This window comes from Struthio camelus, chromosome 1 (assembly GCF_040807025.1).
Source record: "Struthio camelus isolate bStrCam1 chromosome 1, bStrCam1.hap1, whole genome shotgun sequence".
Lineage (NCBI taxonomy): Eukaryota > Metazoa > Chordata > Aves > Struthioniformes > Struthionidae > Struthio > Struthio camelus.
This window is the reverse complement of record NC_090942.1, coordinates 63,369,950-63,393,365: the sequence shown is the minus strand read 5'-3', so window position 1 is coordinate 63,393,365 and position 23,416 is coordinate 63,369,950. Positions and strand designations below refer to the sequence as shown.

Sequence of the window (23,416 nt, the reverse complement as noted above, 5' to 3'; positions counted from 1 at the left end):
AAAAAAAAAGGTAAGCCTTTTCTGTCTACTATTATTATATCAGAATGGAGTCCTTTCTCCAACAAAATTCACGCTTAGACTAAAGTCCTGGAAGTTCTTAAAGAAGGCTAAAGGAGCAAGCCTAACTGGTGTTACCTCCACAATGCACATTCTGGATCTTTACTGAATTGTATTGTATCATGGCAGCTAAAATAAGCTCAGATTTGCTTTCATCTGAAATCTAGGCCATATGAGCACATCCTTATCTCCGCATGGGAGCTCGCTGACATATGTATGGTTTGAAATAGATTCATGCCACCAAAATTTAAACACTTGACTCAGGCACCGACTTAAAGATCCAATTGCCATAGACTCCTTATATAGTCGGTGGAGAAAGAAAAGCATGTCCTAAGGAATATTCAGAACTTAAAAGACAGTTCTGAAAGTTTCTAACTCCTTTCACTGACTGTAGTATAAGCTTGAATGAGTATGCTTCTAACTGAGACAACTTATTTAAGTGCCTGAAAGTAGATGGCATGAATCTGAATCACAATCTCCTTGTGTGTATTGGTTCAAGCTTTGTTTAGTCGTCATTCTTCAGACGATTCAGTCTGTATGTGGATATAGGAAAATGATATAAGCTCATCACAGATTATCTATCTATAAAGAATTCAATGTACAAGAGTCTTTTTGTCTGAAAAGAGGTGAAGGAAACAATGCAATCATCAATACAAAATACAAGTGACAACTTTTCTAGTACTTTTATCCTCCATATGAGTCATGGTGGAATAACATCACCTATTCTTCCATGCACCCTTATCCTACTTTGAAAAAAGACTAATTCCTCCCCGCCCCAAATCAGTAAGGAACACTTCTTTGCTACTGCTAAATTCTAAAATATAATGTAAATCATTTCAGTAGTATCTCTGTTTTCATTCAGTGCTCATTGATTTAGAGTATAATGCCAGAAGCAATTAGAAAAAGCCAGGAGTGCTCTAAAATCAAATATGCATGGTGGTTTTGCATTTAATCTTAGCTCTATATTTCAGGAATAAATACAGCTTTTATTCAGGACGTGTATTTGCCAATAATACATCTGATTAAACTAGGAAAATTAGACATACTATCAGTAGCTTGCTCCCAAATTACACAAGAAGAAATTAGATACATTTTCAGTAGCTTGCTCTCAAATCTCTTCAGTCTATGAGTCACCAGATTCTTCCTGCCAAACTAAATATGTCTGTGAAAGGCTGGAAACTTTAATGGAAAGAAACATAAAACTTGAAATACGTAGGAAAAACTAAGTTTTTTTCATGGAAGACCTGTTGACTAGTAATTTAGGAATTCAGGGGATGTGGAAACAAATTATTATCTCATACTTTTCTATAGGACTCTCAAGGTAAGATTCAATTTATACCTGCCATGTTAACCTAAAATAGATATTATTAGCTTTCGCGTAACCTAAAGTAATCAATGAAGAGTTACAAAAAGATTTAATAAAAATTGTAATAGTAAAAGCTCTTATATGGTCTTTTTGATGGGGCTGACTGAATTAAAAGAAATCTTCAGTGTAGTTAGTGTAAGTCTAAAAAAAAACCTGTCTGCTCTAAACCAGATGTTTTGTACATAGTATCACACAACCACCAAAACTAATTGAGAATGTACTCATCCTTTTATGCCGCAACCATAACTTCATCTTCTCTACCACCTTTCACAAAACACCTGTGGTCCTTCTATCTCTGTATTAGCCGTGCAACGCTTAAAAACTCTTAAGAATTCAGACTTGTCAGTGAAATACAGAGTTAGTGTGTGTAAGGTAAACTTGTTATCCACAGCCTTAGAAGGAGATGGCTGTTAATGAACATTCTCTTTAAGTCAAAACAATTTTCAGGAGCATTCACTTTGAAATTCCTGTTTATAAGTGGTTTGAAGTGTTACTTGGGTGCGTTATTTGTTTGATGACAGAAATAGTTAATGAGAGTGTTATAATGTTTACTTTCTGAAAGAAACCATTTTGTTCGCTGAGCTGGATTGAATGAAAATGCGACCCCTTAAGCCAACCCCTTATTTTTTCTGTATACTCAGACTTGTGTAAAATTCTGCTCAACACACAAAGGTATGAACAGTATAAACAAATAGTTTTGGAATAAAGAAAAGTTCTAGTTTGGATGTGGGTCCTAATTTGTACATGGAGGTGCTTGAACAGGGCACCCTTTTCCACTCATACACTGTTCTGGGCACATAATGAAGCAATATGGTCTGTTCTCTGCAGACATTCTCTTATTGCAGAGCATTCTGTGTTATTTTGTAGATGGGAAAATTGGGATCACAGCTGAATGTCAAAAATAAGATGGAAAATATATAAATAAGCAATTGATTCAGAAAAAAGAAAGATGAACCCTAACAGGTATTACTGGGTATTGTTTCTTTTGATCTAAAGACATTATTCTAATTTTCAGTAACAAAGTATTCAGTCTGAAGTAAGCAAACAGCGTCAACTCTGTCATGTAAGAGTAAAAACTTCAAAAAACATTAAATTTACTGTATATGGGATTCTATCAGAAAATGCAGCAAGTACCTCAGATTTGCGTCTGCCTCAGGTTTTGTAAGACTTTAAGCTTATTAAGGAATTCCAGAGCAATTTTGCAGGAGAGAGGCAATCAGAAATTTAACCTAGAATTTATTCATATAAAACTGACCTGATGAGCTCACCTGTAGAATTTCTCTAATACTGAAAGGAAGTCTGAAAAGAAGATAGCATTTCACTTTTCTTGCTTTGACAGAGTAAGAAAAGCAGTTTGTCCTATTATTCTGAAAGTTTTGGGTTAACCAGGGTCTAAGGTAAGTCTTTTGGTTGAAACAAACATTTAGTATTTAGCTTGATTCAGTTTTTTAAACCTTTACTTACAGTGACACTGCAAAATTTTTTATACATTGCAGTGACTCACAGGTCAGTATATGTTGTGCTCCCTGCCCCTGCTAGGCTACGGACATGTTTAAATCCTCGTTTTCAGAACCTCACTCACTAATGCAAACTTGAAGTGTGCCTATTAACAGACCCAGTACTTGCAATATATCTTGCATTAAATGCACCACAAAATAACTATGAATTAATGGCATTTTCTTCTTTTTGACACAGAAGTCCCTGGGTATATTACCAGGGATAAATTTAGCCAGAAATCTCCAATAGAATCAGCATACATTCTTGGTATTACTTTCTTTTGGTTTGTCTTAATTTTTAGACTGAGAAATGATTTAACTGTCCATTACTCCTTTCATTTGTTGTCATATTTTTGAACAATTAAGCTTGTATGACAGGGAAACGTTTACATTTAGGTATTGTTAAATAAACCTTTTTAGGTCCATCATTGTCCAGCAAAGCTCCAAAATGAACACAGCTTTAAGGCTCTACTTGATTTGCAGTGATGAGAGGGTTTGAAACAGATGCGTAATAGCTAAAGCACTGAGTAAGCTTTAGAGAAATAGTTATATGAATTTCCTTCTTTGAATCATTACTCCATATAGATTGCCCTAGATGCTCAAGTAGATAATACAGAAGGTTTTAGTTAAGAGACTGTGTGGGTCTGGTCAACTGAATAATTTGCTTTGTGACTCTTGCTGCTGTTGATCAAATATTGCAAAGCTGTTATTAATATTAGGACAAATGAAAGGGACCATATGCAAAGGTTTTGGCCAATTGAGTAAAGTAAATGCCATAACTGAAGGCAGTGAAGGGTTTTTCTTGGTATTTAAGGTTCAGTGATAAAGTAAAAGAGGCAGTTATGCCAAGAATTAATGCTGATCTTGCCAGGAGCTTCTTTAAGTGAATTTAGCCAACCTGAGACGAAACAATGCATTAAATACATGTATAGCTAACTGCAATTAAGTATTCAAATGTCAAATAACAGCTTTTTTGCTAAATTAAAAATTTGATCTAGTGCATAGATAGGCAAACATCATAAAAAGCATTGCCATCGCTCATGTCTAACAGCTAATAAGGGCACATATACACTGAACTTACAGAGAAACTGTATTCATTTGGTTTCAGTAGTGGGGACTTTTTGATCAATGATTTCCTTCCAATCATCTCTTTATTATTATTACCAGTACAACTGTGGTCCCACCTAATGAAAAGCAGACTGGTTGGAAAACTAGGAAAACCTCGGGGATAGGAGAGGTAGTAGTTGTAGAAAAGAATTGTTTGTGGAGTCCAACTTTAGTCCCGTTTTAGAGGCTAATCTTCCTAGGCTTCCTCTGTAGTCCGTGGAGAGAAACAGGCTTTTCTAGAGGATGATTCAGGAGCCTAATCTGATGCCTGAATCATCTTCTGGAGGAACTTCTCTCTCTGTTATTAGAGAGGTACCTTAAGAAATTTAAGCGTACCAAATTAAGGTAAGCCTTTATGTACATTCCCTAGCCCTGTAAAAAAAGGCAAAATTCTTTGAAAGACTGGCTTATTTTCAAAGAACTTCCTCAATGATTTCTACAAGGGGCAACAGAGATGCATGCCAGTTTTCATCAGCTACTATTTGATTATATGTGGATTTCACTCCTGAACCCACAGTGCTTGCTTGTTTTACAGAGGTGTATCAGTCATTGTGCCTACCATCCTGGTTCCCTGAGGACTGACCCTGGGGGCCTGATAAAAGTACACCTTAGCTCTTTTCCAGACTAGCTTTCCGTTACAGGTAGCTTTCCTGTAAGAAGTAAGGAATCTGTAGCTAAAGGTTGAGGAACGCACTCAAACCTCCCCTTGATATGGGGTTTGGCATAAATGGGGCATGTATTCAGATCAAGAAACTTAAAAACAATCTCATATCTTGCAATATGGACATACACAAGATGACCAGGATTTCCTGTCAACGTTTTGTAAGGGTGTCACTGACACCATAGGCGGTATGTCCACCGCAGCTTTTCAGCGTTCCATTCCTGGGCTCATAACATAACATTGCTTTTAGTCAGGGACACACGGAGGAGCTAATGACTCATAGTCCCTACAGGTATGAAGTAGTTAAAGAGCTGAAAGCAATTCCTTCTAGTGTAATTATGTTGATAGATTTGACAGGCCTAGAAACCTTAAAAACATCTTAAAAGCAGACTTCCTGAAGTAAACGAGAAGCTGTTAAACTAAAAGGGAATGGAAGGAGCAACACACGATTGCCTGTTGCTAAGCCCTTAATTTCCTCCTCTGTAAGGCAGCAGTTCCTCCATTTATACTTTGGTTCTACAAAGCAATGAGATATGATGACAGGTCTGATTACCTAAAATCTTGTTCACCGTCTTTTCCTAATTTTCTGGTGATTATAACCGAATATTCTTATGCTGCTCAGAGTTGAGGATATTCTCAAGGACGCTGCATGATTCTGATCGTCTTAGTGGAAAAAATAAGCTGTAACAATTTGTAATGATTCTCTACAAAGCAGTTGACATAGGGATCATTAAGGCTGGATACCAGTAAAGCCTGTGTCTGTTGTAGGATTCATTCTTGGGTCTAAGGAAGCATGTGCTAGATCATTTTCCATGCTCTGAAGAATATCAGTGGAACTTCATTGTGTCAGGTCTCCAAATTCAGCCCCTTGTTTTCTGTGCAAGTGATGCTTCAGAGGATTCACTTAAAGACCAAAGCTGCTTTTTTAAAACTGAAAAATAGGTTTTACAAATTTCTCAGATTGATACCCTGTGCCATGGCCTCAGATACTGATTGCCATCTAACTTAGGCTTTAGAAACTGGAATGAGCAAAACTGTCTAAGGAAATAAGGCTATTTCTTTATTGGTACTCACTTGTTTTGTTAGCCAAATTAGTGTCCATTTATTGGAAAAGAAAAACATACATTTTTAAAGAGCAGAAAGTGGATCAGAAAGAAGACAGCATTTGCTCTCCTTGCTCATGGTATTGAGTCCTCAGGACACAGTGTGAGCTAGAATGAGTGATGGTCCATCAAGTTCAACTTGTGTGAAGAAAACGCAACAGTCTCCTTCTCTGAGTAATCTACAAAGTAATTCTTGTAATAGGACTAGACTATTTCGAGCAAAAATTTCCCCCTCCCAGGCTAACACTTCTATAAGTGTCCTGTAACTTGTACTTGTAGTCGTCCCCGCAGTCTCTGCCCTCAGCATTGTTTTGTAGTGGCAGTGGCGTGATAGACCTTTCTAGGTGCTAACAGTCAAATGAGCATGACAGGCATACCACTTTGCTTCAAGACTGTTGAATCTAGATTTTTTGAAACTGGAGAAGCATTAACTGAGGACAGTTATGTCGAACTATAGCCACTTGTTTTCTTCCAGAGGTTTAGTTGCAAGGAGTAGAAAACTGTGGCCAGACTCCCTCTTTGTTGGCTTCTCCTAACATAACATAGTGCGCAGGTACTGCAGTGGCAGAAATTCTACTAGAGAGAAGTTGCTAAATATAAGATGGCCACAACCTTATCTTCACTGGTGAATCATGGGAACGTAAAAGCTGTCCGAGAAGTAGCCAGTGCTGGCTGGGATTAAATGTGAGCAAGGGAAAAAGCAGATGCACTCTGCTGGCATTCTTGTGGCATAATCCCCTAAAAAACTGGAAAAAAATGCTCTTTGCCAGTCTACTTCATGAAGAAAGAAAGTGTTAGAAACAGCTTTTGGCTTCCTCTGGAGGTCAATATTTTTCTTTGTGTGTGGTAAGTAGTTGGTGCCTCCCTTCAAAAGCTGTGAAGAATTTCCTTTCATAGGTAGGAAGTTAGTTTTCACAAGCAGAATAAACTAGATAAAGGAAATTTTTTCTCCCCTGTCCTAGCTGTTGATATAGCCTTGTGGTTGTAGAATACAGTTTCAGCAGAAAATAACACAATTAATTCTATCTTCATTTCTGCTCATAACTCCCGAGGAATATTTAGAAGCTTTGACCAGGAATCTGAACCACCTGAGTCAAAAGATATTCTTTATATTTGAAGTATCTAGTGAGATACAGAATGATGGAAGACTAAACCTTCCCTCAAAACTATTTCCTGAGCAAGTTAAAGGCAAACATAACCACTGATGATACTCTATATAAGGGAACAAGAGTGTGAGAATAGGAGGCTTACAATACAATTGAAACTGACTTGTATTTCACAGAAAAATGAAAAAAGTTCACTGGATTTTTACCGCTGCAAATGATGCTCTTAAAAAGTGCTATGAAATGGAATAGCATTTTTAACTTACAATAACATGTTGCATTCTTTAGTATATTTGATACAAGGTTCAGGATATCGAGATGTTTTACGAACATTACTGGACTTACTTTTTCTATGGTTTTATATTTTAGATTAAATGTTAACGAATAACAGGGAGAAGACTAAGTCAGATTAAACTGCTCATGAATCACAAGTAGGGTGATGTATGGAATACACATTACTTAGCACCCAAGGCCTGTGTATTAACTGCATAGAATTCCAGTTGAATGTTGAAATTGCAGTCTGGTGATTATAACAGTTCAAGACTTTCCTGAAACCAAGTGATTGTTCATTAATAAAACCTTGATGAGATTGCAAAACAGAAAAACAACTGAGATCAGACAGAGGTTTCCCAGGATATTGAATGAACTTAGGACAATTTATAGGTTCTTGCTTACAAAAGGCTTCCCATACAATAGGATCAAGAGTTATATTAATTTTAGGTGAAAACTGAAAATGTAAATACACAACAAAGAAAACTAGAGAGGGAGTCTATGCTGATGGAAGACAAAAGTCAAGATTGCAAGGGTAATGAGCTGCTTTAAAACTTCCAGAATCCATGCTTGTATTTTAAAATAAGGGTGGTCTAGTTTAGGGAATGTAGAAATTTGAAATAGATTATTTAACTTTAAAATAACTAAGGTTGAAAGCTGATGACTAGCATGTTACATATATTTTTACCTTGAAGAAAATAAAGAGTACATATAACTTAAGGTCTGATTGGCAGTAGCAGCCACTGTCAGTTGGTAAGCAGCTGCCATAGTTCCCCGCACAGGCAGCAAACATTTTACCAGTAGAGAAATGACTGGAAATATGTCTAAGATACATGCGCTGTAAAAAAAAGTTGCTACGCCGTTCTAAAGATGCAGCTTATTGTCTTCTGGTGTAGGAGCAAGAGGGGGAGGTGACAGACTCCCTTTAAATTCCTGCCAGCCATGCAAAAGGAAGTATTTGTAGGGCACTCAGATAAGCTCTTAAGTCTAACTCAGATGCCGATGAATGTAACAGATCTTGGTGTTCAAATGAACAAACAGATAAGTGGCAGAAAAATTTAAAGTTCCTTAAGAGAGATCCCAATATTTTAATATTATTTAGCACCAGCATGCTAAGTTAAACAGCACTCTAGAACTGATTAGTGATAGGTGAAGCATCAAGTACAGAAATTAAGGGTTCTCTAATGAACTACTGAGCATATATGAAACTAAAGCTCCCTGTTTCAGAAGGATAAACTTTAGTAGGAAGTGCCAAAAAGATAGTGAAGAGGTCAGCAACTTGCATGTAGAGGAAATCTGGTTTTCCTAAAAATTAAAGATGCAAAAGTGTGGATTTCTCTAATTCTATTTTATTGCAAGCAAGGAGAAAAATCTTTAAAGTAGTAATTCCATGATTAAAAATGACAAGGGATGGTGGGGGGAAAAGCAGAAAAGCCAAAGTGATATCCTTCTGATATCACTTTCTGAGCAGAAAAGCAAAAGTGGTATCTTAGAAGGCAAGAGTTATTGGGATAAAAAGAGGATTAAAAAAGTAAAAAATTCAGACCTCACAAAAAATATAAAAATAAATAGAAAAAGAACCTTCAGTTAATTATGTCTTTATAGTCTCATTAGGCTGATCTCCTTTTCTTAGTTATGTTCCTGTTTGGAAAGGCAATAAGGGCCTAAAAGAAAGGTCACTTCAACTGGAAGTTACCTGGAATACACATTGTTATGTGTATTCCACACATAACCTGGAACACATTATTATAAAGGGTAAACACTAGCTTCAGAGGCTGTGATGACACAAGTTCTTGCATGTTTTAATATGTCTTAAAGAATGAATATATTCCTAGCTAAAAGCTTCATTAACTTCATGGTATTTGAGTATCAATTAGTCGAAAATTAGAAATAGAGTTCTACTGTTTACATGTTCTGTACTTCTTTTTCTTAACATCATTTGTAAGAAAGTACCAACATAAAAGAGTTAATTCATCTGAATGCTCCAGCTTTGCACAATTTAAAACACAGCAAGGGAAAAATACTGTGATGTTCACACCCAGGTCTTGCTCCAAAATGTGGTTCAAATCCTAATATATTCACACTGTTACAGACTTGATTGTATCTATTTTCTGTATTGTGATTATTCTTTATTATCTCACCATGAATGAATTTGCCTTCACCTGTACTTAACTGATGTAGTATGCGGATACTTGGATGCTGTAACTTTCTACTTGCTGCCTTCCAGATTTTATTTTTTCAAACCAGATGTTGAAGCTTACTGTGTTTTTAATATGACACAGTGTGTACTTAAACTGTTTACAAGTGGTCTGACATAATAGGTACATGTAGTACTGCCCCATGAATATTTTAGGTCTAAGCGTGTCCTGTTGTTCCATTAATTTCAATGTCAGGGCAGCAGCAAGCTGTAATATAGCAGGTGGAATAGCAACAGCTGGGAAATGGTTAAAAACAATGACACGTTTGAAAAGGAAAATTCATTAAAACCTTGGAGAGCCTGAACACGGGCACAGCTCTATGCTTTGCTGGGACTTCATGTTCACTGCAAATCTGGACATCTCAGAGACAGAGGACAGTAGTAATACTTTGCAGCCTAATTTGATTATTCTTATGCTTGCTTAGAGCAGTTGCAAACCCCAGTGGACTACAAGGAGAAGTTTAGCAGTTGAATGAAAGAAAGGGTTGACTTACTGAAGTAAAAGCCTCTGTCTCCACAGACGAACTGAAGAGCATCAACCAGCTCAGCACCACAGAGCGTCTCTGGGCCGGCAGCAGCAGAACTGGTTAAGGTAAGCAAACACAGGCCAAGGTAGAAGAAATGAATGTAGGACACAGTGTGCATCTTCACCTGCCAAAGAAGCAAACAAAAGTACTGTGTCAGAGTTTCCCAGCAGAGTCCTAAAGAAAATGAGCTACTGTACCCTTGTGAGCTGGGACTGCATACGTAGTGTAATTTGTTAAACAAGAATAACCACAACATCAAGAAAGGTCTCACAATAACATTGCAACATTGCAACATATTCCATACATTTTGTAAACTGATGACTTCCTCTAGTGAATTGAATGTTCTTGGTTTACCTGCACGTGTAGTTAAAGAATCTTCTAAAAGTGGACCACGATTTATGGTTCTTACTGCAAAAGGAGGTTAGGCAAGAATAACATAGGCAAAGGGACTTGGGAAGGCCAAAATAATTAGGGTGGGGAAGACTAGGCAACCTTGAATTGTGTTGTCTGAGACCAGGTAGGCTAAGAGGGGATACGACTGCTGTCTGCCAGTGTACTGAGAAATGTGGAGGCTGCATATGATGGAGAAGAGCTGTTTAAACCAAAGAACAGCACTGGCACAAGAGCAAAAGGCTGTAAACCGGAGGGAAGGAAATTTGGGCTGGGAGAAAGACTGTTCATAACTATTTGTACTCGGTGATTCTCCTGCCACTTTAAAAATGGAAACACCAGGACAAAACAAAAAGAAGGTTTTGAGGTAGAGCTTGCTAAAGTTACAGAGGAGTTGATGTGGCACCTTCCATAGTAGGGGACCAGATTCATTGACTCAGGAGTTTTCTTCCAGTCCTCTGTTCCTAGGAAGATAACAAGTGGAAGAATTCAAGAAATTAAGAGGATGTCTAGTAGAAGTGTTAAGGATTTGCATTTGTATTTAATGGAAGCATGACTCACTGATCTCTACTATATCCACTTAGTTCAGGCTTGTTTATGAGGATGTATACAGAACTGGTGACTGTTTTCTTTCTTATATTTGGTGTACAAACTATTTTTTTCCTGGACATACGACTAAAGAAGGGCCAGTCCTCGGGGGGTATAAATTTGAACCGTTCCCTTGGTCCCCTTCCTTTCATTTCTATTTATATCAGTCAACAATCTGACCAGCGTGTCAAATAAGATAGCATTTTTGTTGAATACTGTTATTAACATAGTAGGGAAACCTGTTTATGTTGGATAGCAGGGCAGTGAGGCTTGTGCTGAATGAATATTTTGAGCTGATTTAGCAGATCACTTAACAAAAATGTTAGTTTCAAAAGGTATAAATCTGCATATAATTTGATTCTATTTCAAGGTAAAGTTAGTGCTCCAGTCAGGTGAGAAGTTACAAATCCTTCTTGCATGTACAATTACCCTTGGCTTAAATCTGTTTTATATTAGTAGACAAGTGCAAGTAATTGGAGTAAGATGATTAATCTTCCCTCGAGTTTCTTTCAAGGTTTCAGGGACCATTCCCTCATATTTTTCACTGAACTTTTGAAAAAAATGATGGAATTATCTGTTATCTGCTCATATGGGAGTCACCGGGATATTGAGCCTTCTCTAGTTTAAGTCAATAATTTTTAAGAATGCTTATTTTCTTGCCAAGGGACCTTAGCACCTTGCTGGATAAGTCCCCTATTTCAACTTAAGTCAGAGTTGAATAGGAGGAAAATCTGTAAATAAGTGAGAATGTATCGCCCTTTTTTCCTGATGATATTTCCACTGTGAAAATAATGAACAAATCTGAATCCCATGATATATCATAAAGAGGAAGAATAATTATTTTCCCATTCACAAGAGTCTTTAGCCAACTTTACAATGGAAAAGCCAACAAGCATTAATGCATGGACATGACTTCAATGGCAGATGGAAGAAGATCAGTTTATAAATGAATGATGATAACATAAGGCATTATTTCCTGTAATGATTCCATATTTTAACAACATCAATTTCTTTTTTCCCTTGCCATATTTTTGAATTTCTAAGATGAATGTGATGCACCTGCAGTTTAAGATGGTTCCCAGTTCCTTGTTCTGCAGAGGTAAAGCAGAAAGCTGTTTAACACAGCCTCAGAAGGCTAAAAGACATTACAAAAGTAAGAACATTATGTGTTTAACAGTTTGTTCTTGTATAACATTTGAGCCAGAAATAAACATAAATCTTAGACATTTAACAATTTTGTATTTTTCTAGATTTTTCAGCTGGGTTATATTTTAAGATAAATATCAGCACTGAACTAGGACAAGACAGATTCTCCACTGTTTTTCCTTTAGTGGAGGCCAAAAAAGCTGCACAGTATAAACCACAGAGAATTTCTACACTTTATCCCCAAATTTAAAAACAGTTAAGAACTTGCAAACAAGTAAAAACTTTTGGGAAAAGAAAAGAGACTCACATGTTTCTAGGGACCGATCAATTATTTTTTAAATTAAGTGCTGCTTCATCAAAACTAATTCCAAAACATGATTTATGACTTCAACTTTATTTCATCATTTTAATTGAATGTAACATTAGCTGATTCAGTATGTTTGTGATAAGATCAAAGTTCCCATTTAAGTCTGAGGGGAATATTCTTAAGAAAATACAAAGCTGTAACCCAGTATGGCCTCAGGCTCTTTACAAACAGACAGGGTGCTTATAGTGTCCCCACTTTGACTAGGAAGTTGAGAGTTTTAAAAAGAATGCGTTGGCATGTGGGTGGGGTTTACTGAAGCATCTAATTACGTTTGGAAATTGAATACAGGTTCAGGATGAGCCTGGTTAAGCACTTCTTTTAGTTGCATAGAATGACTGACCATATTTTCACAGCTGGAATTTCCTCTTTTTTCAGTAAAATAACCAGCTTTTGCTGCATTCCTCTTTTAATAGTCCAAAAGAGTGGCACCACAAAGGAATGTCATATATGAACTCTATATTTCTTTTAGATCTTAAGTTTTCTTTGTAAGTCCTCTTATTCTAACAAACTCTCAGTTGGCCCAGGTTGTACATAAGAATTCTTCTCATGCTTGGTCACTGTTTAGTAACGTTTAATAGCATTTACGGTAATTATAAATATCTTGAGGTGAGCAATGCTTTCATGGAAAATATATACTAAAGAGAAAATCCAGAGTTATGTTCAAAATTACATTTTGATATACAACTGTTGGATCAAATTACCAAGCCATAGTAGAGGAAGTATGTAATTACTCTGCAATAAAAGTATTCTCTAGTAACTATTATGTAAATAAAGCATACATACTTTGGAATGGATCAAACTTTAAATACTGTTAACTTTGACAGAGAATGTGGGATATATCCTAACCTGGTATAAGTCAATTTGTTCCATTTGATTTCAAGGAAGCTGGGCGTTCTGCACCAGCTGAGGAACTATCACATTAATTTTATGTCTCTTAATGCCTTGCTCAACGCTTTAAAAAAAACCATCTTCACCTTTCAAGTATATTGGAAGGGATGCCTATTTGTACATTAAGGGAATGGTTCCATCCATTGCAATTGCAGACGTGTTCTTTTGAATTAAGGACTGGGATGTATGTGCTTAAGTGTCCGGCACTATAAAAAAATTCATTAGGCCCTGAACAATTAAAACAGAAGAAATCTGTTGACTCCATAAGAGTGTGCTTGCAAACCATTAAAAAAAAAAAAAAAAGAGTTCTTGCAGGATATAGTTTTGCTGATAGTGGAAACTTGACCTAGGGCCAATTGACAGAAACAGAGGTCAGTGCACCTACAGAAGCCAAATTTACCTAAAGAGAATTTGTATTAGTAAGTAGAAATTATAGTATCATAACATAGAACTTTACATGAAAACTTTCCTGAAACAGCCCTCCCTACAAGGGAAAACTTGGAGAAGAAGATGTAGAATAATTTCCATTTTCTTTATGTACAGTTGCTTAAGCCATACAAATATGCAAGGTCAGCAAGAGTTGCAGCTGGGTTCTAATGTAGAAAGCAAACTAAACTTCACATTTACTTTTAATACATGAAAGCAAAAAATAAGTAAATGCAACACTGCTGCCAGAAAATTGCTGCAATGACAATATCCCTTAAAAGTTTCAATGTGAAAGTATGAACATTTTATTTATAATTGTGTATATAAAACTGCAGAAACTTAACATGTGTATGAAGCCTATATTCCTGTAAAAACCTGCACCTGCAGAAAACAGCTAAAAGTTCTTGTTTTCAGAAGCATCAATTAACAATATAGACAATGATATAATTGGACCCTTTAATAATGGCATAACTGAAATATTGTAAAGTTCTCTGAATAGAAGTGAAATTTAAGACATGTATCTGCAATAGTTTACCCTTACAGTTATCTATGTAATTGCAACTATTACATACAGCCATTTTCCAGATCACATAAAATTGCATGTTCAGCAATTTATAAATAATTCTCAGTTCTAAAATAATGTTATTGAAAAGTGCACAATACTCTTCAAACCAGAAGCAGACAATACACAGTAAAATAAAACTCAAAAATGATTTGAAATAGTAATAAAGATTTACCTTCAAGAAATCACAAAAGCAGCACTTAACTAATTGTGTTGAAAGACTGTTGATTTTTTCCATTGCTTCTTAAAAGTGCAAAGTCTGGAAATGAATTTGTTAGCAGTAATGATGAGAAAAAAGAAATCCAGAGAGATGTGAGATGTTGAGAGCAATGTCACATTTCAATATTGAGGACTTTATTCCATTGCGCAGGCTCTATCTGCTCTGATTTTAGCAGTGACAGTGAGATTTAGCAAACAGAAGAGGGATTTAGAGAAAATCCTCACATTTATCTACATTACACAGACACTGTAGACAGGAAACAGCTGGGGGAGCATTTGCCTTCTCTCTCTCTCCCTCTTCTGGCAAAGTTACCGAGTAAGGACTTTTTTGGGCATGGTGACAAATAACATCATACCTTTGCATTTTAAAACTAGAGCACAGAAGCATATTTTTTTCCCTTTAAAAGAATGTGCATTAGTGACTGAGGGGTTAGCAGACAAAAAAGCTTATGCTGCCATGAAAAATAAGAAAATGTATTCTGGTTAACTTTCAGATGACTTTGCGTGTATTTGTAATTATGTGTATGTGTGTGTCTATATTTAAATACATACAAAAATATGTGTATGAGGGTATTGTTTGTATATATGTGTACCTGCATATACATGTACACATATTTTATTTATGCATAGAGAAACAGGCATTTTATTTACATAATATAGAAAGACAGGTAGACAGTTATCTACTTTTTAATGCACATTTATATTATTAAACTTGGCACACCTATATGCTGAGTAACAATTAAAAGCTCTATCCTTCTGTGCTATTAACCCTGAAATAGCAGTTTTTAATTTGCTAAAAATAAAAGGATTGTTGAACATTGCTTGTAAATAGGGCAAAATAGCTTCACGATCCTTTAGCAAGCACGCAGGAGAAGTCATATCGTTTCTTAAAATCTACGGTACTATGAATATAGTATTGCAAGTAGCCTCATCTGGGGACCGTTCCATGACTTTAATCTTAAATATTCTGTTGTAATTATAAAGTCACTTTCCCTTTTTTATTAGTAATCTGCCTAATTATTCTTGATAACAATTTAAATGACACTGGGAGAAAGAGAATTCAACTTTGCTCATTCTGTAATACTTAACTTTTGCCTTTTTATTTTTCCTCAATTATGAGCATATTATAAATAACACCAGCTGGCCAGCAACATGCTCTCACGGGTTATGATGTCATTCAAATCCCTCAACTGTGTTAGTGGCTTGCAATGTGCTCCAAGCCAGCTGTTTTTCTATTTATAATGTATGCTTGCATTTCAGTACTTAGCCATTGAGCATGAAGTTGTGATGCTATTTTATAGATACAATTTGTACTTGTTACCCTTTGGTTTTGAAAGGTGGCAGAGTAGATGATTAAACCAGACTACAAGTCCAGAGACCAAATACATGTCACAAGCAGTGAATGATTTCTATAAAAACTGCTTCAGAACATTGCATTTTGTCCCTGTCCCTTTCCACACAACTGACAGTTACACGTTGAGGTGCTAGCTGTACTTTGGATATTGAAAATAACAATTGAGATCACACTGGCCCAGATCCATTCTCAGTTTTCAGGTCCACCTTGAACTGTGTGGTGCTTGCCAGGCAGAAAGGACACATTTAATTTGAATGGCTAATACTCTGTTCTGTGTAGTTTTAAATGGTGTATGGTGAGCTAAGCTGATTACTCTTTGGAAAGGATTTCTTTCTGCTAATGTAGTACGATGGCAGAATCACTGCGGGGATTGAGGTAAATTTAAGTCTAGGTATTACCAATATTTAAAGCATATTCTAATACACATTTGTAGTGCAGGAACTGTATTCTAATATCCTGATATGGTTTATTCTTCCCTTTGAATTTCAGAGATCTTTGAATAGTGACGTGATTCTGCACGTAGCTTGATGTACCCTGCTATAACTCATAGTGCGTTTATCACTTACTTGACCAGCCTACTAGAAGAATTTTGGAAGAGAAATGATCAAAGCTCTGATTTCCTGTATTTTTGATTCTTAGGGGACTATAGATGGTACATGTGTTTCCTCTTCCGTTTTTTTCCCAGAATAATAGCAGGAATCCATTCATTCCTCACTTCCCTGCTGCCTGAGCTTCAAACCCTTCTTTATTTCCTCACTGCTTTCTTTCTCCTAGGTTTTACAAGACCTTCACTGGTCATAAAAGTAGCATGCAGGAGCAATAGTAGCAAAAGTAGCATAAGGATGGAACTTCTGGCATTCGTGGTAGCTAAACAACCATGGTATCTTTACATAACTGCTAATCCTGCTTCTTTCCATGGAGCCATTCTGAACTCCATATCCTTGTTCCAGCCATCAAGGCTAAGTTTCTGATGCACTTCACTTCTTTCTATTAGTTCTTGATTTAAAGTGGTATTGTTAAAAGGCAGTAAAACAGGATAAATTCAAGACAGATTTTTTTTGATAGTAATTTGTTTGAACTTTTTTTAGACAGTGGAGTGCCTTTCCTCACTAACAAGCTAGTCCCTTTTTCTAGAAAATTAAGTATTCCTCAGGACATATTTGTCTGGGGTTCATTGCTTTCCTTCTCTTTTGATCGTCAGAGCCACCTATTGACCTTCATTGCAGTATAGCAGTCTGCTAGCTAGTGGAGATATGTCCATTTCTTCCATGCTAATTATACCCTTTTGTTGCTAATTATACTTTTTGATAATCATACTTTTACTTTACAAACCATATCAAATAAAGTACTCTGTGATCAATGATTGAGGGCTTATTCAGTTACTTGTGCCCCCTTGAATAAAATGCACCTGTAAACTATAATAGAGTTTCTGGTAGTCATAAACATATTCATAAAAGATGTCCAGGTCACAAGTATCTATTTAATTGAATTGTCCATAGTTATTCCAATTTAAAAGCTGCTAGTGTGAGTATCCTTGACATGCTATATCACTGACATGCTATTTGTCTGTTCTCATTTGTCAGTTCTTCCAATGAGAAGAGGGACTCTTACCTAAACTATTATTAATTAATATGTATATTATCCCTCTTTAAATCCTTCCTAAAAAGGTAGCAACCTTACCACAATGCCTGAAAAAATCTGAGCTATAATAAGGCAACCAGGATGCTGTCCTCTTGTGTTGTCCTGTATTGAATCACAGTTACCTGTACCTAGTTATTTATTATCTCTAACTATTGTCTCTTTTCTTATATTGACATTGCAAATTTTCCGGAAGCAAGATAGAGCCAGTATAATAGACATCACCTTTTTAGGGCTGAGAACATGGTGGAAGATAGAATGAAAGAAGACAGTAAACACAGTGGCTGGGGAACAGCTGTTCTTCATTATATGAACAGAGCAGAGACAAGCAGAGACTTTTATTATGTTGTTTTAAAGAAATTCACCCTGCACAGAACATACACAGAAGCAGAGAGATTCATGGATTGGGAAAAGATGATCGACACAGCTTGAGTATCTTTGGTAGTGTTTCCCCCCTGCTGCCACTACCCCTACCGCCCACCCTCCTCACTCTCCCCACCCCCTCAAAAAAAGGCAGAAGAGCCTTCTGAAGGAACGATGCCTTATCAGTCTCCCCTTAGTTTACTGACTGGTGACTGAATTCAGGTGACTGGGCCAGTGGGAATTGTATTTTTCTGTGTCGTCGTTTTTTCTTTTTTGACGCTCCAGCCATGCAATTAGACATTAAAGGCAGTGTTCATTCACCTAACTGTAGGATGTCCTGCCTGACCTCCACCTTCCATTCCAGAAAGATACTCATTTCCCATCGGTCTTGTGTCATATCTGCTGACCTCATACAGATTTCTTGCATACTTTAGGGCATCTTAAATGGCCTTCAACACCTACGTTTAGGTAACTGAACCCCATCATAAAGCCTTACGGCATTTTGGTCCAGGATTCCTGTAAGTGACGTCTTTGGCTTTTTTGTAAATTGAGATACTATTTCTTCTGTCACTTACTATTTTTGTGACCCATTTGTAAAGAAGTTTTAAACTGGGGGGCACCACATTTGCATCGAATTTCAGCATGATCAAAGTGTATATTTTTCTTAGTGTCCTTTGCTTAGGCTCCAGCTTAAGCTATTTAGGATTAGAGCTGTCTTTTTATTTGCTTCGTAAGTCATCTTGCTTGCTTCTAGATAAGATAGAATGTTATTTACATTTTTTTTTTTATGAAATGCACATATGATTGTTTAGCTTATATAGTCTCTAGTGAATTATTTGTAAAATACTGCAGGTTTACTATTAGAGAATTTTAGCTTTCTTTCCTAGGGGTGAAAGGGAATGATATTTTATGAAAATGGAATGTTGTATTGAAGTTAGTAATAGGTCAGGTATATGGTGGAAAATTCCTTTCGTCAGGTTAAAAGAAGTTAGGAAATTAAGAAAGAACTCATCTTACTCATTCATTTGAGCTACTGAACTGTTTAAAAAAGAAAATCTAAGACATCTTTTCTCATGGTGGTATAAGTAGCATTATCACTACATGAAAAACCAGGCACAAATTTGACTAGGAAGGTGAGAGCGTACAATCTGGGCTGTCATTGCGCTGGTAGAATTGAAAGGAGACCAAAGAGAAGAGCAGTACCAGGAAGAGAAGTTTCTCTACAGGGCAAACCAGGGAAAATTCAAATTTCATGATTAAATGATGATCAAGTAAATAGAAATCTCTTCATATTTGCTGATGAAAAATAACCTGGTTGTTTCAAAAGGGAAAATGGATCTGGGAGGACCTTAATCCTGATTCTCTGGTTATGGGAAACAGTGGTAGAAACAACAGATGTTAAGAATAGGCCATGTACTTGTGAGCTAGAAGTAGTGAGAGTAGTATCTCTGTTCTGTGGAGTGAGAATTAAATAGCTCTGTTGAGATCACCAGGAGGCAAAGAACTTCTCTGTTGCTGGCTAGCAATGAGGATACAGAGAAAATGTGTGATTAGAATATTGGGAAGACTAAAATTAAGTGTTTGACTGTAAAATTTTATTTTATGATATAAGTTAGAGTAGCTATCATTTTGAATATCCTTGTATTGGTATGATTTGTCTTCCTAGGATTTAAAAGCAATTGCTGCTTAAAACAGTACAAAGCAAAATACTGATTTATTTTCTTGCCCAAATAAAAGATACATCAACTATTAGCTATGTTGTTTTTACGATTAAAATAAATTTAAAAAAGGTATGGTAATTTACGGAAATTACTTATTATGAACAGGCATGAGATAGTGTCTAGTTATGACTGACAAAACAAAAATACAAAATATGAAAAAATAAGATAAAGTAAATAAAAATAAAAAGCTCAAATAGGAAGCATTTCAACATTTTTTGAAAGCATATATTTTAGAGTTTTTTAAATTTCTGCTTTGTGGAAAATTTTGAAATAGTTTGCTTTGATTCAGAATAACCAGAATACCAAAATTTTCCATTAAACTGGAAATTTCCAGTTTCAGCCTTCTGTAGTTTTGCTCTCTCTTTCCCAGTGTTAAGCACTGAATAGCTGATCTTTGGTCCAAAAAGCAGTTTTCTTTCTTACTTCTAAAATAAGCAAAAAGTCAGAATTAGCAAAGAGGGTAAACTGAGAAATATGACTGCAAACGCTCTATGCTTGCATGCACAGGGCAAAGACAAAACAAGCGGGAATTGTGCTGAGTTGGGCCTTATGCATATGTGTATAGCTTCCTGGTAGAGGAAGGATGAGTTCTATTCATACTTAAGTATCTGTATAACAGAGAGAAGGTATTCATGCCCTCAAACATAAATTTACCTTTAGCTCCACATTTAAATAAAATGTTGAGACATATTTCTTTTTCCCAAGCCATCTCAAGGGATCATCTGTAACCATACAGTTGTATAAAATGCAGTCTAGCAGATATATTTGATACTATTTTGCTTTTTTTTTTTTTTTAAGAGCATGTATTGAGCGCAGCTAACAGAGACAGCAAACAGACCCCAGCAGTTTGCGCAGCAGTGTCTGGGATCTGCTTAGAACTTCTGAGAACCTTGTTGGAAGTTTTGGGGGCTTTCTAGGGATCCTCTGAGGAACTAGAGGGTGCTTGCTGCTGACAAGAAAGGAGAGCTAGGCGAGGACAGCTACAGGAGGCCTTAACTTCTCCTGCGAAGCTCTAGCTAGGTGTAGCTGCTGCTAACGACCTCTGTTGGTTGCCCCTGATCAGAGGGAGTCAGGGCCTTTGTTCCAGCTAGTCTTTGATTAGGGTGGATCAAGCACCCTGTGAGTCAGTGCTGGGCAGAGGCCTATATAAGAGCCAGGCCTAGAGCACACCTCCCAGAGTGTGGTGAACAGAGGCAGCAGTTTGTGTGGCAGGGTGCAAGAAGGCTGCTTTTTCTCCAGTCTTAGTAGTGTATGCTCCCTTAGGTATGGTTTTGACACACCACAGAGCTCATTCCCTGGTAGCTGTTGGAGTTGCTGTGTCAGAGGCTTTCACCCAGGCACACCTTCCAACAGTAGATGTAGCTCTGCAGGTCTCAGGTTGCAGGGAGTGCTCCATGAAGCTGGGGCTGACAGTCACCTCTTCTGCAGAAGATGTGCTGTTGTTAATGAGTTGTGTTGCCAGCTCGGGGAGTTACCAGAGGAAGTAAGCAGGCTACGTAGCATCTGAGAAGATAGATAGGATATTCTCAGAGACCCTACAACTTCAGAAGTCTCTGCCCCTCATTGTGGTGGAGATGCAGGTGGGCTCTGTGCCGTGTGAAACAGTTAAGTCGTAAGCCTGTAGATGAAGGCTGGAAGTTGGTCATTCCTCATATAAGGAAAAAGACTCTCGCTCCTCCTGAAGACTTGCAGTTGATGAACAGGTTCAGTGCCCTCTGAGCTGAGGAGGAGCTGGGCATGGCCTCAAGTGAAGTAACTGAGCCAAAGAACCCTGTACCATGCAGGATCACCTGGAAGAAGCAGCAAGTGATTGTTGTGGGTGACTCCTTGCTGCAGGGGACAGAGGCACTCATCTGCTGACCTGACCTCTTGTCTAGAGAGGTTTGCTGCCTGCCACGAGCTTGAATCAGATGTCATGGAAAGAGAGCCAAGGCTTGTCCACCCCTCTGACTATCACCTGCTGCTGCTTTTCCGCATGAGCACCAATGATACTGCCAAGGGCAACCTGGAAAATATCAAATGGGATTTTAGAGCTCTGGAGATGGTGGTCAGGGGTGGGGGGGCCCAGGTCACTTTCTCCTTGATCCTGCCAGTTATGGGGAAGAATGAGAGGAGGAGTAGACGGACTCTCCAAGTAAATAACTGGCTGCACAGCTGGTGTTGGCAACAGGGTTTTGGTTTCTATAGCCACAGGACCCTGTTTGAAGATTGACAACTGATGGGGAGAGATGGGATCCTCACTAAACGGGGGCACATGCGTCTTTGCCAACCGATTGGCCGACCTCATAAGGAGAGCTTTAAACTAGGAAAGATGAGGGAAGCAGAGAGTTATAGAGACCACGTAGTCAGCAAAACAGGGCTCAAGTGGGGATACCTCAAGCAATTGCATGCAGCTAAGGAAGTGCCTACAAGACATGACTATGGGATATCCTCTTGCACCCCTCCTGGGAAACCTGCATGCTCAAATACCTCTCTGAAGTGCCTAAATTCCAATGCACGTAGCATGGGAAATAGAAGGGAAGAATTAAAGATCTGTGTGCAGTCACAGGGCTATGACCTCATTGTAGTTACAGAGACATGGTGGGATAGCTTTCGTGAGTGGAATATTGTCATGGCTGGCTACATGCTTTTTAGGAAAGACAGGCCAGGAAGATGAGGGGGCGGAGCTGCTCTTTGGGAGAACACCTGGAATGTATGGAGCTCTGCCTAGGGGTGGATGATGAGCAGGTCGAGAGCTATGGGTAGACTAATAAGGGTGACACTGCTGTGGGTGTTTGTTACAGGCTGCCTGATCAGGAGGAGGAAGTAGATGAGGCCCTTTTACAGACAGCTGGAAGTAGCCTCACAGTCACAGGCCCTGGTTCTCATGGGGGACTTCAACCACCCTGACATCTGCTGGAGGATCAACATAGCAAGGCACAGACAATCTAGGAGGTTCCTGGAGAGTATTGATAATAACTTTCTGACACAGGTGATGGAGGAGCCAATGAGGAGGGGCGTGCTGCTGGACCTTGTACTAACATGTGAGGAAAGACTAGTTGGAGATGTGAAGGTTGGGGGCAGCCTTGGCTGCAGTGACCATGAGATGGCGAAGTTCAGGATCCTGTGAAGGGAAAGCAGGGCAAAAAGCAGAATCACAACCCTGGACTTCAGGAGAGCAAACTTTGCCCTCTTCAAGGACATTCTTGGAAGAATCCCATGAGATAGGGATTCTTCTAGTCCAAGAGAGCTGGATAATATTCAAGGATCACTTCCTCCAAGCTCAAGAGTGGTGTGTCTCTATAAGCAAGAAGTCGAGCAAAGGGGGCAGGAGACCTGCATGGATGAACAAGGACATCCTGACAAAACTCAAACATAAGCAGGAGGTGTGTAGGAGGTGGAAGCAGGGACAGGCCACTTGGGAGGAATATAGGGATGTTGTCAGAGTATGCAGAAATGTGACGAGGAAGGCTAAGGCCCATTTGGAATTAAATCTGGCAAGGGATGTCAAGGACAACAAGAAGGGCTTCTTCAACTACATCAATAGCAAAAGGAAGACTAGGGAAAATGTGGGCCCGCTGCTGAATGGGGTGGGGGCCCTGGTAACAAAGGATACAGAGAAAGCAGAGTTACTGAATGCCTTCTTTGTTTCAGTCTTCACTGCTAAGGCCAGCCCTGAGGAATCCCTGACCTGGGAGACCAGGGAGAAAGCCTGGAGAAAGGAAGACTTTCCCTTGGTGGAGGAGGATCAAGTTAGAGGTCATTCGGGCAAACCTGACACCCACAGATCCATGGGCGATGATGGGATACACCTACAAGTGCTGAGGGAGCTGGTGGACATCATTGCTAGGCCACTCTCCATCATCTTTGAAAGGTCATGGCAATCAG

General features: G+C 38.0%; 1 protein-coding gene across 1 annotated transcript in view; it reads right to left on the bottom strand.

Annotated features, from left to right (window-relative positions):
• Nucleotides 1-14,718, bottom strand: part of IGF1 (insulin like growth factor 1) — a 79,477-nt gene extending 64,759 nt beyond the window's left edge. Inside the window, exons 1-2 of the mRNA XM_009679983.2 lie at nucleotides 14,430-14,718; nucleotides 9,855-10,011 (exon numbers count right to left, since the gene is read on the bottom strand). Of these exons, the coding sequence (XP_009678278.2) occupies nucleotides 9,855-10,011; nucleotides 14,430-14,492 (220 nt within the window). The 5' untranslated portion in view covers nucleotides 14,493-14,718. The remainder of the gene's footprint in view (nucleotides 1-9,854; nucleotides 10,012-14,429) is intronic.
• Between the last annotated feature and the right edge of the window lie 8,698 nt (nucleotides 14,719-23,416).